At 36.8% G+C, this 17,145-nt stretch overlaps 1 protein-coding gene across 1 annotated transcript; it reads left to right on the top strand.

The window, feature by feature from the left end:
- Nucleotides 1–2,139: 2,139 nt before the first annotated feature.
- On the top strand, nucleotides 2,140–15,249 carry anapc4 (anaphase promoting complex subunit 4). Its single transcript, XM_037770913.1, has 28 exons — nucleotides 2,140–2,310; nucleotides 4,356–4,471; nucleotides 4,555–4,660; nucleotides 4,763–4,895; nucleotides 4,990–5,064; nucleotides 5,159–5,185; nucleotides 5,279–5,323; nucleotides 5,429–5,513; nucleotides 5,991–6,098; nucleotides 6,203–6,373; nucleotides 6,501–6,565; nucleotides 6,728–6,770; nucleotides 6,884–6,960; nucleotides 7,040–7,140; nucleotides 7,903–7,954; nucleotides 8,089–8,144; nucleotides 8,287–8,333; nucleotides 8,423–8,479; nucleotides 8,573–8,629; nucleotides 8,721–8,814; nucleotides 9,011–9,108; nucleotides 11,080–11,141; nucleotides 11,231–11,269; nucleotides 11,362–11,463; nucleotides 11,560–11,640; nucleotides 11,757–11,924; nucleotides 13,380–13,503; nucleotides 14,881–15,249. Exons 2-28 carry the CDS (start codon nucleotides 4,364–4,366, stop codon nucleotides 15,124–15,126), a joined length of 2,427 nt encoding a protein of 808 aa, XP_037626841.1. The 5' UTR covers nucleotides 2,140–2,310; nucleotides 4,356–4,363; the 3' UTR covers nucleotides 15,127–15,249.
- The last annotated feature ends 1,896 nt before the right edge of the window (nucleotides 15,250–17,145 follow it).

The following is a 17,145-nucleotide window of genomic DNA, read 5'->3' as shown; positions in this document are numbered from 1 at the left end:
GTATTATCTTTTATATTTTTTTTATATTTATATTGCACTATCTCTTTTTTATTGTATTATCTTTTATATTTTTTTTATATTTATATTGCACTATCTCTTTTTTATTGTATTATCTTTTTTAGCACCTATGGGATTGTCACAATCTAATTTCGTTGTACTACACAATGACAATGAAGGGCTTGAATCTTGAATCTAGAAGGGTAAAGACAGTGCAGTACCACGCAGCCTCACTTGGTCTATTTCTAGGCCACTATCACATTTTGTGCTCTCAGAGCTATTCTGGTTCTTCATCAATCTACTGATTACAGTTAAGGGCCGGTGATAAGTTCGGAAGGAATTTCCACTGTAATAACTATCTACACCACACACACACACACACACACACACCAGCTAATCACTTGCTCATCACCATACCCTGATTATTAATAACGGATACTAAATTATCACTTAAAAATAACTGCATTATTTAGTGGTGACTTCTATAACATAAAGACTTGTATCTGTGCTGTGATCTATGTAAGAATAGTACTGGAACATTCCCAGCACTCCTTTACACTGTACTCTCCCACCATTATTCCTTTCATCACAGATTATGTTGACATGTGGCCTACATGCAGTATTTATCTATAGCGTTTAAGAATATTACTAAATGCCCCAGAGACCTTCTTCTCATATTAGGGCTGTATTGCTAGTACGGTCAGACATAGGCATCATCTTGACACACTAGTGGTGGATTACACAGAATATATCTGATAGTCTTTATTATTTCAGCAGTGAAGATAACATAGGCTGTGCAGATCAGGCTTCTGGTTTAGCAAACAAATCTTCCCTTCACTTTGTATTGGAGATTTAATAGTTTAGAATCCTTTGCTTGACAGATGTGGCATCACAAACTGATATTTTACCCCATGTCACGCTGGAAACAGATGACATATCAAAGCAATAAAGTTGCCATTCTAATAAATAAAGGAATGAATAATTAAATAAATGACTCACTAAATAAATTAAATAATAAAGAAAGAAATGTTCAAATAAAAGCCTCAATTATCAGATACATGTGTAATAAATAAATATGCACAGAAATAGAAAAATAAATGAAAATAATTATTTCTTTAATAAATAGGGAAATAAATACAGACAGAAATAAATGTTAACAGAAAAGAATAAATTGGGAAGTAATTAAATATGAAAATAATTTAATACAAAAATAAGTAATTGGTTGAATAAATAATTATTTTCTATTCTATTCTATTAGAAATTATTATATTAGAAATGATCTTGGATTGAAAGAACAAAAACAGAAACGTCACAAAGGACAAATAAATAAATAAAAACACCAACTCTAAAAGTACCAAAAACTAGATGTGGAACCACAAACTGATATTTTACCCCAAGTTACGTTGGAAACAGACGACATATCTATGCACTGAAGTTGCTGTTATAATAAATAAATAAATGACTCAATAAATTAATAAAATAATAAAGAAAGAAATGTAGAAACAAAATCTGCAATTATCAAATACGTGTGTAATAAATAAATATGCACAGAAATAGAAAAATAAATAAATAAAATGTATTTAATTATTTGAATAAATAGGGAAATAAATACAAACAGAAATAAATGTAAACAGAAAATAATAAATTGGGAAAAAATAAAAAAAATATGAAAATAAATTAATACAAAATAAGTAATCTGTTAAATAAGTAAATGCATTTTAATATTTTTATATGACTAATTCTATTATTCTATTGCATTCTGCACAAACGCAATACCACCATTTTACCAGCAGAGTTCTTTCAATCCAAGATCATTTCTAATAGAATAATTTCTAATAGAATAGAATAGAATAGAATATTTATTCAACAAATTACTTATTTTTGTATTAAATTATTTTCATATTTAATTACTTCCCAATTTATTCTTTTCTGTTAACATTAATTTCTGACCGTATTTGCCAAACGCTTCCAAACGATAAACAAAAATAAACTATGATGACAACAATCGCTTCATTGTGGGTTTAAGACAGAGCTGCCTATCAATAATTCACTCATCTACTGGCTGTTTACAGTCTACTAATATATCCAGTACAAGTGTGCAAGGCTATTTACGAATTGCGGTTTTCCCTCTGAGGACGTTTGTCCTCTCCCGCATCCCGTTGCTCTTCAGTGATTGGTCAGAGAGGGAGATTGTCGCTGTCCGCCAAACATGTGAACACATGATGAGCAAAACGTAAACAGAGTGTTTCTGAGTGTTTCTGAGTGTTTCTCAGGGCGGAGCTGAGCGTGGTTAAAGGTTTATACATCACAACGGTATGTTACAGTTATTATATCACTGACTGTCACGTTAAACACGGGGAAGTTAGACACGGAGGGTTTCTGACAGACCTGCTAGCATCACAGCTAACACTGGAACAGAGGTCCTGATCTCTTAACGTGAGCACTCAGTGCTGGTTAGTTCACGTTAGATTAAGAAAGAGTTTCTATGTTTCTTAGCTCAATATCTTCTTAATATGACACTATTTTAATAGTCCTGGAAACTTGAATTTCCCTCAGGATCAATAAAGTTACTATCTATCTATCTATCTATCTATCTACTGTATCTACTGTATCTATCTATATATCTGTCTATCTGTCGACTGTATATATCGACTGTATCTATCTATCTATCTATCTATCTATCTATCTATCTACTGTATCTACTGTATCTATCTATCTATCTACTGTATCTACTGTATCTATCTATATATCTGTCTATCTATCTATATCTATCCATCCACCCACCCACCCACCCACCTATCTATCTATCTATCTATCTATCTATCTACTGTATCTTCTGTATCTATCTATATATCTGTCTATCTATCTACTGTATCTTCTGTATCTATCTATATATCTGTCTATCTATCGACTGTATCTACTGTATCTATCTATATATCTGTCTATCTATCGACTGTATCTACTGTATCTATCTATATATCTGTCTATCTATCTATCTATCTATCTATCTATATCTATCCATCCACCCACCCACCCACCTATCTATCTATCTATCTATCTATCTATCTATCTATCTATCTATCTATCTATCTATCTATCTATCTATCTATCTATCTATCTATCTATCTATCTATCAATGAGACATGTCAAAGAGTTTAATGTTCTCAGCAATGCATTTCCCTGTTCAATGTATGTTTCTCTGGTTTAATATGTTGAAATCACCTTCAGCTTACAGCCTGCTGATGTTATACTCATTGAAACCTACACCCACAGTTCTCTTGACTTTAGACATTACTAATGTTGTTTTTGAAAGGCTAAACGCCAACAAATTGAATTGTTTGATTGAATATTACGTTAGATTTTGAAGTATCAAAAAATATATATACTTTTTAAACAGTTTTAAATACAGACTTTTGTATAAATTATCCATTAAAGCTGCAGTGGGTAGAATTTGAGAAAATATGATTAAAAAAAAGTTATTTATAAAACCCAATGATGCCAAAAATATTCTGCCTACTGCACGTTTAAGTGTGTTATTATGATTTTAGTTATACATGAGCAAATCTAATTTTGACAACCTCAGAGCAGACAAATTCTGGTGCACTCCCTGTGATCTTTGGCTCGGACCCCAGGTTGGGAACCACCGGACTAGACTAAAGACTGAAACAGTGGGTTAGAAGGGTAAAGACAGTGCAGGACCACGCAGCCTCACTTGGTCTATTTCTAGGCCACTATCACATTTTGTGCTCTCAGAGCTATTCTGGTTCTTCATCAATCTACTGATTACAGTTAAGGGCCGGTGATAAGTTAGACATTAGACATTTATATCTCCACAGTGACTGAACGGATTATTACCTATATTATATTTGGGCCTGCAAATAACAAATATTTTTATATTGATTAATCAGCCGATTATTTTCTAAATGTATTAGTTAATCGTTTGATCTATAAAATGTCAGTGAAAGGTGAAAAATGTCCATCCAGGTTTCTTTCGAAGTCCAAGGTGATGTTTTGTTTTTGTCAGATATTCAGTTTAATATGATATAAAACAGAGAAAGGGGGGAAATCTCCATAGTTAAGATGCTGAAAACAGAATTTTCTGATAAATTACTTGTGATTCTAATACTGTTTTAAGCACACATGTCCCTCACTAAATAGGATGGAGAAGTGTATTGTAGGAATTGTCTTACTCATTTGAGGAACACTTTTATTAATCCACTTGATTACCAAGATAGATAATTGCATTTTGAAGGGTCATTCAAATATATACACCTTTACAAAAATATAATTTTTTTAGTTTAGCTGTCCAAATTAATGTCTGTTATTTATGTTGTATTAAAACTTTTCACATTTCCCAGCCAACAGCATGCCTGCCTTCCGGCAAGTGGGAGAGAAGCAGCTTCCCAACCCTGTGCTGTGTATGGCATGGTCTCCCAAAAGGGATCTTATTGCTCTGGCCAACACAACTGGAGAGGTAGGCTTAAAAGAAACAAACTGAAACATGTCTTGTTATCATCTTTTATGGTTTTGTAATTGTGTTCATCATGTTTGTCGTAGTTGCTGCTACATCGCTTAGCTAGTTTCCAGCGTGTTTGGAGCTTACCACCCAGTGAGTATACTGGGAAGGAGATCACTGCACTTGCCTGGCGACCGGATGGCAAAAGTAAGGAATGATTTTGTACATCTACTGTATGTGTTTTATAGTCGACTGCTTGTTGATGGGAACATGAAGATATTAAACTTTAATTCTCTCTTTAATCTCCAGTTTTGGCCTTCAGCCTCGGAGACACTAAGCAGGTGGTCCTGTGTGGTGTTGAGAAAGCAGAGATCCTCCACGTGTTTCCAATGCAAAACTCTGTGACCTGCATGCACTGGATGGAGGTGACAGAGGAGAGCAGGTATGCGCGAGGCTCAGGGATCAATCCAGTTGCACAAAGGACAGCTGATTTTTGTAGAATTATGTGAATAATTGGTCTTTTTGGTGTGTTTCAGTGCCCTCAGCTCCTTCTACAACTCAGAGGATGAATCCAAACTTTTTCTTCCCAAATTACCAACACTCCCCAAGAGGTAACACCGGCATTAACTGCACATCAGATTATAAGAAAGAAAGTTATCCTGAGTTGATTGAATAACATTTGTCCAAACTTTTGTTTTTCCCCAGCTATAGCACAACTTCAAAGATCTTCAGGTGGGGCAGTATTTTAATGCATAACTCATCAGCTGTCTACTGTATGTTTTGCTTGTGATAGCAGCCATATGTATTTATCTACCTGTGTTACAGTGAGGAAAAGTCTGACGAGATATTGAACCTCATGGGAGAAGTCAGGTAAATAAAGCCTCATGTTGAAGGAACACACATTTTTAATGCAGCATTATTTTTTAATTGAACTGGAAAATAATTTCATCAACTCCCCATTTCGTTTCGATGCAGACTGAACGTACTTGTTCTTGGAGGAGACTCCGGCTTTGTGGAGCTTTATGCCTACGGGATGTACAAGATTGCCACTCTTACAGGGGTAAGGCTCTTCCAATCATTCCTAAGAGTTGTCTGTTCTTCCAAAAGATTTAATTTCTGAAGTTTACACTGATCAAATATTTTAATTTGATCTGAAGTGCAGAATTGTGTCATTAAACGGCAAAAAACAAAAGTCTAACTTAAATTGGATCGCACTGTAGAAACATCTTAGAATAAAATGCTCTTCTCTGTGGAAAACGTATATCGTAATATTGACTTATAATTTAGTTTATTTATAATTTGCTATATATGTTTATTGTTCATTTTATTGGTTATTCTTGTTTTGTTGTGTTCTCGAAACAATCTATCTATTCTAACATTTTTAGGTAAGAATTATGAAGTAAATACCAAAGAATTGTACCCGCGGCACAAAAATTATGAAATTTGAAAGATCTTGAATATTAAACCTCTAAAACTCAAAGACTAAACAATACATTCAGTGCTTCAACTCTTTTAATGTAATAATGACCCTTCACAGGTGTCAGGAACCTGTCGTAGCCTGAGTCTGTCCAGTGATCTCAAGTCTTTGTCCGTCATCACAGAAGTCAGGTCTGCTGACGACAACCCAGAGATCTGCTACGTTCAGGTGAGGCAGAAGATTCAGCGTTCTCCATTTCCTGTTTCGTTTATGTCCTCATCCCTTCTCTGACTTGCATTTTTACTTTTTTTATTATATTTTTCGTCTTCCAGCTGGACACAGGGTTGTTGTCAGACTGTCTGCCTGAAGTGACCAGGATGGCACGCAAGTTCACCCACATCTCCACGCTGCTGCAGTACCTGCACCTCTCGCTCACGTGCATGTGTGAAGCCTGGGAGGACATCCTCATGCAGATGGATCTGCGACTCACTAAGTTTGTTCAGGTCAGTTCAGGATGGGTACCACTACATCCCCCATCATTACCGTCAACACTGGAGCTCCCCAGTCTAGATTGTAGTCTTAATTGGCTAAAATAAGAGAGTACAAATGTCTTATTTCCCCTGTTTGTAGGAAAAGAACACAAGCACTCAAGTTCAGGATGAGTTTCTGGAGCTTTTGCTGTGGGGTCAATCAAGGTGAGAAAAGAGACCATTTCTATTGTTAGTGTTTGCTCTTTGTCATGTTGTAATGTTTGGAGTGTCCTGCAGATGGTGGCAGAGTATGTTGGGCTAGTTAATCTGCTCTGCTTTTTTTTATTGTAGGGATGATTCTAATGTTTCCTCTCTGCTTTCATATAGCCCTGAACTACAGGCTCTTCTCATGAACCAGCTGACCGTTAAGGTGAGAGTAAGAGGTGTAAATGCTCCTCTTAGTGTTCAAACTTGAATCTACATGCAGTCTAGATACGATTTCTTACAGAAAAAACATATGGTTTGTTTATTTGTTCATCATAGGGCCTGAAGAAGCTTGGCCAGTCCATTGAGTCATCTTACTCCAGCATCCAGAAGCTGGTGATCAGCCACCTGCAGAGGTATTTTCAGCCTCTAACTTCCTCTTAATGCTGCCCGCTACCTGAGACTTCTCTGTTAAAATGTTTCGCTCTTTTTCAGTGGCTCTGAGGCTCTGTTGTATCACCTGAGCGAGGTGAAAGGCATGTCCCTGTGGAAGCAGAAGTTCGAGCCCCTCGGTCTGGATTCAGCAGCTATAGAAGGTACCGTGTCCCCAACAACCTACATGATTAGTACAAATTCAGCTTTATAATCATCAACAACCTCTTCGTTGTCGTCTGCAGTTAATACAAAATGCAGCTGCTCGTCTTCTCACTGGAAAAAGAAAACGGGATCACATATCACTCCACTGACTTCCTGTCCGTTTCAGTTGATTAACATTGGCAACATTAGCCAGCTAAAACCACAATATTCACATTTCACATGCTTGGCAGTAATGTTAGCTGACCAAACAAAGGTCCCTCCATGAATTGATGTTGATCCTGGTGCTAACTTTTCCTGCTTCAGCCTCCCGACTGTGGTCAGAAGGCTCAGGGGAGACACTGTAGTTTAGGTCTCCTGGGCCGTAGTCGATAACGTTACTCTCTCCGGAGTTAACCCCCGTCACTCCACTCGACAGCAGGGAAACAAGACACGGGAAACCTCTGTTGGTCTGGAGGATCTGCAGCATTTATTTCTGCACAAACTGCAGCTTCTACTGAAAATTCACTGATATTCTCAAAGCTAAACTACTTTCCACTTCGTCACTTCCCACGTGCACACACACTCCCACAACACTTTCCTCCAAAAACAGGCCTGCATTCTTCACATTAAAAGCAGTCTACAGGCTGATAGAGGAAACCCAGGAAGTCGTGGAAAGTCTCATTTTTGGCAATAAAAAACAATTAAAACACGTTAATATTTGTAAAAATGTACGTCCAGTCCCTCTAACTTGACTTGACATAATGTGTGTTTTATGTTCTCAGGTGCTATCACAGCTGTGGGCTCATTTTCTCTGAAAGCCAACGAGCTTCTGCAGTGAGTTCACTGATTTCTTTTTAATTAACTAGCTTCTTGCAGCATTAGCATAGCATCATATTTTGTGTAAATTGCGTATGTTTTCCACATGTCACTGCTCTGCAGAGAATCACTGCTTTTATTTTGTCATTCAGGGTGATCGACAAGAGCATGAAGAACTTTAAAGCCTTTTTTCGGTGGTTGTATGTAGGTAAGAATAAACATTACTTTGTCAAATACAATACATGTGCAGGAGTTTGACTTGTTGATCCTGATATAGAGACGTTTAATATTGTGTACATTCATGGCATTGTTTTCATGCTCTCTATAACTCTGTTTTTGTTTCCCAACAGCGATGCTAAGAATGTGTGAGGAGCATGTACCACCTGAACTCAACAAGGTGAGTTATCAAAGGCACAGAGACAGAGAGATTATTAAAGTGATCCTGACATAATTTAATCATTTTTAACATGTTGGTTGATCCTTTAGATGACTCAGAAGGACATTGCCTTTGTTGCTGACTTCCTGTCTGAGCATTTCAGTGAGGTGAGATCAGCGTAATGACACTGTTATGATAATTAAATACAACATATTTATAGCATTTTACAAACTGTGTTTCATTGCTCTCTGGTTTAACAGAATGAAGAACTCTTTGATCGTAAAGGGAAGTACTTCAACGTAGAACGAGTCGGTCAGGTAAGAGGGTTTTTTTGTTGCATAACTTCAAGTGTTTTTTTGGAATGGAGCCACTGTTTTACAACCCCTCTGGTTTCTCTTTCATCTGCAGTACCTGAAGGACGAGGACGAGGACCTCGTGTCTCCACCCAACACAAAGGGAAACCAGTGGCTCAAGTTTTTACAAGAGAGCACGCACCTGAAGGGTGAACTATGATGTTGGCTTTTTTTTATTAACAATTAGTAGTTTTATAACTAATTTATGTGTGTGTGTGTGAATGTGGTTAAATGGTTTGTTTGGCTATAAACTCAAACTAACTGGGTCTCAATTAGTTTGAGTGGTGGTTTTACTGAAGACACCGCTGCCATAACTAACAGAAAATGTTTGACTGGTTTATCTAGAGAGCCCTCTGCTGTTCCCTTCATTTCCCCAAAAGTCGTTGCACTTCGTCAAGAGGATGATGGAGAACGTGATCGAGCAGTGTCTACAGAAACCTGCAGTGAGTTTTGTGTGCTGTCCATCTTCTTCTTTTGCACCAGTACAATTAAGCTTTTAACTATAAATGTGACCTAGGACGGCATATTAGGGCCATTGTAGGTAAATAAATTACGGAGCCGGGTGAGGGGGGTAATATTCGGAGAAAAATTAAAGTCATAAATTTATGAGAAAAAAACTTGAATATTCTCTGAGATTTTAAAGTAGCAAATTAACGAGAAAAAGCTCACAAATTTGCGAGATTATAAAATCATAAATTTACAAGAAAAATAAACTCAGAAAATTAGTGCAGTGCAAAACCGTGGTACTGAAAAATAGGTAGAAAGAAAATAATTACTACATGAAATTTGTGAGTCTTTTCCCGTAAATTTTGCACTTGAATCCCAGAGAATATCTTTTTTTTTTTATTGTAAATTTACGACTTTAATCTTGGAAATTCTGATTTTTTTTCTCAGAATATTACCCCTTCTCCCGGGGTCTGTAATTTTAAATTTTTTTTTACCTAATTTCTGAGATTAAAGTTGTAAATTTAGGAGAAATACCCTCGGATATTCTCTGAGATTATAAAGTCATACGTTTTCGAGAAAAAAAACCTAAAATTCTCTGAGATTAAAGTGTAAAATTTACAAGAAAAAACTCGGAAAAATAGGAAAGACATCGCTTCACTTTGCAAGGTTGGATCAACCTCATCACATCACAGACGTCACTGCTTGCCGTGTATTATGCCTACAGTGGATGACCTAATCAAACTATACTTTGCAATCGGATTTAGCAATGAGGAAATACTCTGGATTTTAGCCCAGAATCACCAGATTATCATCAGCATCCGGACTTTGAAGAGACATTGCTGTGAATTGGTTCCTATTCAGAAGAAAACGACAAACTGATTAGGATGAGGTGACGACTTTAGTGCATCAGATGCAAAGATACCGCCTCACTAACATGTGCGTGTGGCATTCCCTGTAGCATCTGTTGGCGAATCAGTGGCGTGAACTGGAAAACATGAACAACATCAGTTTGTAGCTGTCAGTGGTCTGTGTGGTAAATTAAATTATATATGTAGGACGGACCATTATATTTATACCATAGACAGAGTTTCTGCGCATCCTTAAAAAGTAAAAATTGTCTGAAATATGATTTTATAGGTCTTAATGCTCTACTGTAATCAATGGGGTCATCTGTAGTGTGATGAGGTTGATCCAACCTTGCACATTGAAGCAATGTGGTCCATTGACAAAAAAAAATACAATCTTTCCAAGTATTTTTCTCGTAAATTTGTGACTTTAATCTCAGATAATTTGAGTTTTTTTCTTGCAAATGTATCACTTTATAATCTCAGAAAATATTTGATATTTTTCTTGTAAATTTACACCTTAAATCTCAGAAATTCTGCGTTTTTTTTCTTGGTATATTAGCCCCTCCCCCCCTGCTCCGTATTTGTTTATTTTTTTATCTACAGTGGCCTTAATACGCTGTCATAGGGACCCTCACACCTCTTCCTAACTGGACATGATGCCAACATCCAAACCTGCTCCGTGTGTCAGCGAACAGGCGAAGCGACGTGTCGCTTGTTTGAAAAAACACTCGCCCTGGCTCTATTTATGCAAAGTTGCGTGCTCCTCCAACCTATTTTCACTGGTCAAAATCGACGCAACAGTTAATCAATATCACTCTCTTTATGTAATAGAAAGTGACATCGCTCGGAGTATATCTGGACAATTTTTCACACTCCATTCGCTTGTTTGTTGTATGTTAGGAAGAGGTGTCATACACAAAGTCTGGATTCAAACACTTTATACATATTGTAGCCACAATACAAAGTAATACAAGGCAACATGTGTTTGCAACACTCCTTTCTTTAATGAAAGATAACTGAACATGCTTTTTAAAACAAACTTCAGATGTGTTTGATATTCATTTGACTTATTCTTTCTTTTTACATGTTGCTTATTTATTGTTTGTAATTTGTATGCAGGAAGTAATTGGGAAGTCTGTAAAACAGGCCGTCTTTTTGCCCCTCTACACCGTGCCAGAGAGGTAGGATCATGTGTCTCTGTTATTAATCTGTATTATTTGAAATGTGACTAAATTAATGTGATTAAATTATTTGTTTGTTGTCTTTCCAGCTCTGAAAACACTCCACGACTTTTTGAACTCCCATCTTTGTACGTAAAACACAAACATCCCGGAGTTTAATGGTCTTGTGCAGTAAGATAGAGGTTTGTTTTAATGATATTTCCTGGTTGGACTTCTACAGGTGGAACGACAAGAAAGCCAAAATGCATCATGTTGTGTTCAGCATGCCGGAGATTTCACCCAGTAAGCTCTACCTGTTACGGAAAGGAACCGACCCAAACAGGTACAGCTGTGTGATTGTGGGTGTTTGTGTGTTTGTGTATGTTTCTTTGTGTATTTAATCTGTGTTTTTTTAACCATGTTTGTTTTGCTCTCACAGACACATCCCCAACAGCGTCATGTCCGTTGACCTCAGCCACCATCTTGACAACGCAGATGATGATGATGCTGCAGCAGCCCAGTTAGTGCCGCTCATCCTCTGTCATTCCTACCAGTTAATTAAGACGTAAATGCAAACCTCAGCTGGTGAAGGCGTTGCTACCATTACTAATTTACGATGATTTTAATCTTTTTCAGGCCTAATTGTGTCTACAGCTGCCTGGATGCTCGTTTCTATGACGATGAAATGTTAACTGTGGTCTTGCAAGAATCAGAAGAGGAGAACAAACGGCGTGTCCTCGCTCAGCTTCCTCTGGCTTCAGCCCTGAGCTGTGAGACTGAATTCAACTGGGAGCCTAATCTGAGGTGAGTTAGGATTAGGAGTGAGTGGGTTAAAGGTATTTTTAACCCTCTGAGACCCACTACAGACCAGTTTTTGTCTTTTTTAGGGGGGTACAGGGGGTCTTCAGGGGGAGATAGCAGGTCAACAGTAGATGTCACATAGAAGTGGTGTACATCATCTGAAAGCTGGGAACCGGAAGAATAATTTGAGATGCTGCTCAGCACTGTGTGTCAAGTTGTTGACAAGGGTTTAGAACAATATGATAGAAGTATATGATGGTCATCTCCATGCTTTATTATGTCTCATAAATTGTTGCAGCAATTCTAGGGTCGATACCATTTGTTACACAGATTTGGTGCTACATTTAACCATTTTTTACCACTCGAGAATTAATTAAAAATGATCAATAATCCCTCCAAAATACCACATTAAGACACCAAGACCATGAGGAGCACAATAGAAAAAGCCATGCTGTGATTTGGGATCAAAAACTTTTGACATTTTGGAGATTTCTGCAAGAATTGCATTTTTCTGCGATTAGATGGCGAGCACTTCTGTACTTGAAACTGCTCGAGACCCCCTTATTGTCAATATACTAAGTTATTTAACCTCCTTCTTGACAAGCTAGCATGACATGGTATATACCAATAGATTCTTTAAGTTTTTCTAGTTTAATATGATATCTGTATGATATGATAGCTCTAAAACTGAACTTGTTACAGCCTCTGAAACACAATAAAGTCGGTCGGGATCGCCTGCAATCCCACGAGTCTCAGAGGATTAAAATGTTTTACTATAATTTGGTTTACAATTTGGTTTGGCCAGAGGTTTCAAAGTGTGAGGCAGGCCTCCCCAGGGGGGGCTCCAAACAGTTTCAGGGGAGGCTCAGCGAATAGAAATGAAAAAATATTACATTAGTTATCAAAAGAAGATCACTTAGAATAGCCTGAATGTAGGGCTGTCCCACTAAGAAATTCTTAGTCGACGAATACGACGAACATACGATTTTGTTGACTCATTGTTGATTTAATCGTCAGATCTGTAAAACTGAGTTTCTCCACAAAGAATCACACAAAATAACCACTTTAAATCAAGAGTTTACCAGAGATGTGCTCATAAGTTTCTTAGAAATAAGTCATTCAGCATGAAAAAAGCATAAAAAACGTCTAGTCAACTTAAGAAATCTTAGCCGACTAAGACCAAAACGACAGAAACTAATAAATGCCTTAGGAGTCAGAAACTAATAAATGCCTTAGGACAGACCTTTGTCATGTATTTGGTGTAGTCTGAAGACAAACAGCAATGTTACGGGCTATCTCTGCTCAATTGTTGAGTGTCTATGGGAATAAATAACATAATCATGATTCCATAAGTAAACCTAGAGGGGGGAGAGGGGATGCCTTTGTCCAAGCTTTGTCTTAGGGGAGACCCACAGTCTTTTAAAGACTTTTAAAACCTCTGGTTTCTCGTGTTGTCAGGTTGGACCAGCAGAGCCATGCCATCCCATGCCAGGCCCTGGTGTTGGGGAACCAGTGGCGTGAACTGGAAAACATGAAGGCGCAGTTTGTAGCTGTCAATGGAATCCGCAAAGTGGCCTGTGTGGTAAGTTAAATTATATATCTAGAACTTCCCAGACAAATGTTTCCACGGGTCCTTAAAAAGTCTTAAATTTAATTGTCTGAAATTTAGGCCTAAAAAGGTTCTTGTTTAAATGAAGGAATCAAAGCTTTAGAATCACACATGAAAACAACAAACATCAAGCTGCAATGAAAAGTCTCCAACAGACGCTGCTTCATAGGACTTATTTTCATTCATGCTTCATTTTTCTTCCTACTTCTGCCGGTTTGAACGCAAAATAATAAAAATGGCATTTTATGTGGTCTTCAAAAGTCTTAACTTGTTGAAAGCTGCAGAAACCTTACATGGAGCACTGAGATTTATTACAAATCTCACAGCCTTTACTCACCATTGTTTGCTGTATGATCGGGTTGGATGGTTGGTTTCCTTGTCCACCTGTTGACTTGACCGCTGGCATATTCCTATTTATAAGGCTGCTCTTGGTTTGCTTACTTCTTATCTTCGGAAGGAAAAAAGTATGGGAAGTTATTGTATTTGTTCCCAGGACTTATTCCTTCTAATTGTCTCCAAAGTGAAGGATGCTTGCCTTTATACTTTGTACAGATGAGCTGTCACCGCTCAATCTGACAACCGTAAGGTTACAGCAAGGAGGAGGATGCATGACACAATCCGTCTAGCGTTAAATTAATGCTACGTTAACAGGTTTGGTTGCCTGAAAAGGAGCGACGTCACCAGCGAGATTTTCAACTAGAAGCGCTCAGAGCAGCCGTACAAACAAGGAGGAGCGCTCAGAAAAAAAGATGCTGGGTGCAGCACTTTTTCTCTAGGTGTCTGCATGCAGTCGCATACACTCTCTCCTCGTTGGGAACAACCGAAAAAAGATGCTGGTGCTCAGAAAAAATCGCTATATGGACACAGACCCTCAGTATGCTGCTCTCTCTGCTTGGAATCAGCTGCAAAATTACCTGAATCTTCAGGAGCTGGATGCATTTAAAGTGATTTTAAATTACTTGGAAGTCGGCACATCTGGCTGTAGATGTTTTGAATGTTGAGGAATGTCTTTGTATATCGTATAATTCTGTAATTTTCTTTGTTTTCATTTTAAATTGTTTGTTTTTATGTCTGCAACTATGTTATTTGTGCTGCTGGACACTCTTGAAAAAGAGATTTTTTTTTTATCTCAATGAGTCTTGGTTAAATAAATGTAGTGTGTGGGGATTTTAGTTTGGGATGTTATGTGTGATATGTGAATGAACTGTCCTGCAGTATTCCTATATTTGTTCCAGGGATCAATAAGGTCAGATGAGACATTTCTCTCCCAGCGGGGGGGCATGTAATGATGCTGGTGAATGAACCTAGTGGACTCTTTTTCTCCTAACATTCACTTTTCTGTCCTGGTAGCTGAGTGCCAATCTCAGGCACATTCGTGTTTTTGAGATGGATGTAGAAGATGAAGATGACGAGGGAGCCGAGTCTCAGAACGCCAGCGCCGACCAGGACGGGCTGGACACGACTATGACCAGCGAGGGGCCGGGAGAGGAGAGCGGAGTGGAGGCTAAAGATGAAGCTGGAGAGCGAGGAGGAGGAGATGTGTTTAAAAAAACTGAGGAGCATCTGGAGTCGGAGGAAGCTCTGGAACTCTCTTAAGACTGACACACAGAAATATAAGACTTGGTTCCATCATTTGCTTGTTGCAAAGGATTTTTTTCCTACAACATCCTGAAATACGTGTAATGTTTGTATATGAAAATAAACATGTTTGTGTTCATATTTTTTTTAAATTGTTGATTTTTTTGCCGGCGACAGCCATCCGTACCTCTAAACGCGATATCTCAGGAACTCCTGAAGGGAATTTCTTCAAATTTGGCACAAACGTCCACGTGGACTCAAGGATGAACTGATTACAATTTGGTGGTCAAAGGTCACTGTGGTTTTTGGCCATAACTCAAGAATTCATAGCTAATTATGACAATTTTGCACAAATATCTAACAGGATAAAATGATGAAGTATTGACATTTTGGACAGACATGGATCTAAACTGCATCTTGATAATGTTTTTTTTTTTTTTTTCATTTGTTTTTTTATTTTATAGTACAGTACATTTTGAGTAATTGATCATTTTTGTCATCATGCCATTCACTTTATATTTTCCTGTAGGGAGGAATTGGTCCAGCACTGTATTCCTGTAGGTCAAAGTGATTCTCAATTTACAAATTTGGCCCTCAATATGGGGGCCTGGTGGCCCGCCAACCATTTTCTGATTCGCAGTGAAAATAAATTAATTCCCAATTTTTTCCCAAAATTTGTTTGAACTTTGAATGTAAATATCAAAAATCAAAATCGTCATCAAAACATACAAATACAGCTTGTTTATTTAAAAAAAAAAAAAAAAAGTGCCAGGGGAAGCCCCAAATGTCCTCAAATCCTGGAAAGAGATTCGTTATAGTTTTTTTTTTTAAATGTTTATTCATTTTATCTGATAAATATTATTGTTTGTTTAATAACTGGCCCCTGGCCTCCTGTCATTTTTCAAAAGTGGCCCCCAGGCCAAAGCAAGTTGAGTATCTCTGCGGTAAGTTAATAGTACCCCCCTAATCAGTGCAAAACATTTTGGGTAAAGAAAAATAGATGACAGTTTATGGCAGTGAACAATTGCGTTGGAAATAGGAATATTTAACACAAAATGTGGTTTATTGAATTTCCATTTGCATTTTCATTGAACTTATTATAGTATAATTATTTATAGAATTTGTTTTAAACTAACAAATAAAAGAAATCTCACATACCCCTTGCAAAAGGCTGCTCTGCATTACCCCTAGGGGTACTAGTACCCCAATTTGAGAAACACTGGATTAATAAGTAAATTGATCATTGAAAAATAAATAGTCATCTAAATTATTAATTAATTATTTGGGTACCCACATATTTAGTTTATTAATCACATTCCACATTAATGCATGTGGCAATTGTTTTAATGCTTTCTTTATTGAAAGCATGCTCAATTATAGAGGTACAAACAAATACATAGTCAATTGAAATGGGGGAAAAAAAATAGTAAATTAACTAACTAAGAAAAGTAAATTAGACTAATTAATTAAACTAGAAAATTAAAATTAAATAAGAGAGAAAAAGTATATGAAATCAGATACTAGACTTAGCAAGAAATATAAAATAAATAAATTAAAAATTAAATAAGTACAAAAAATAATTAATAAAAATAAAATGGTAAATAAATAAAAAACAATGGGGAAATAAAGAGGGTCATAGGAAATGTGTAGTGAAGATCCCTCTCTACGATATTTCTGTGGCAAAATAATGACAAACGTGTTAAAGTCCGTGAACGAGCAAATAGGTGTTGGTTAAAAATAATGTACTGCCTTTATGGCAGTTAACAATTGCATTGAAAATAGAAATATTGGATATAAAATGTGATTTATTGAATTTCCATTTGGATTTTTATTGAATGTATTATAGTACAATTATTTATAGAAATGGGAATTATGCACATACATTATGACAAACATTGGATTAATAAGTAAATTGATATTTGAAAATTAAATAGACAAATGGTCATCTAAATTACTGATTAATTCTTAGGTTACCCACATGTTTAATACATGTAGTAAATACAACTTCTCTGTAGCAAAAATCATCACAAACGTGTT

The sequence above is a fragment of the Sebastes umbrosus genome, chromosome 5, assembly GCF_015220745.1.
Source record: "Sebastes umbrosus isolate fSebUmb1 chromosome 5, fSebUmb1.pri, whole genome shotgun sequence".
Taxonomy (NCBI): Eukaryota; Metazoa; Chordata; class Actinopteri; order Perciformes; family Sebastidae; genus Sebastes; species Sebastes umbrosus.
The sequence above is the reverse complement of the archived record's forward strand: the minus strand, read 5'-3'. Positions and strand labels throughout refer to the sequence as shown.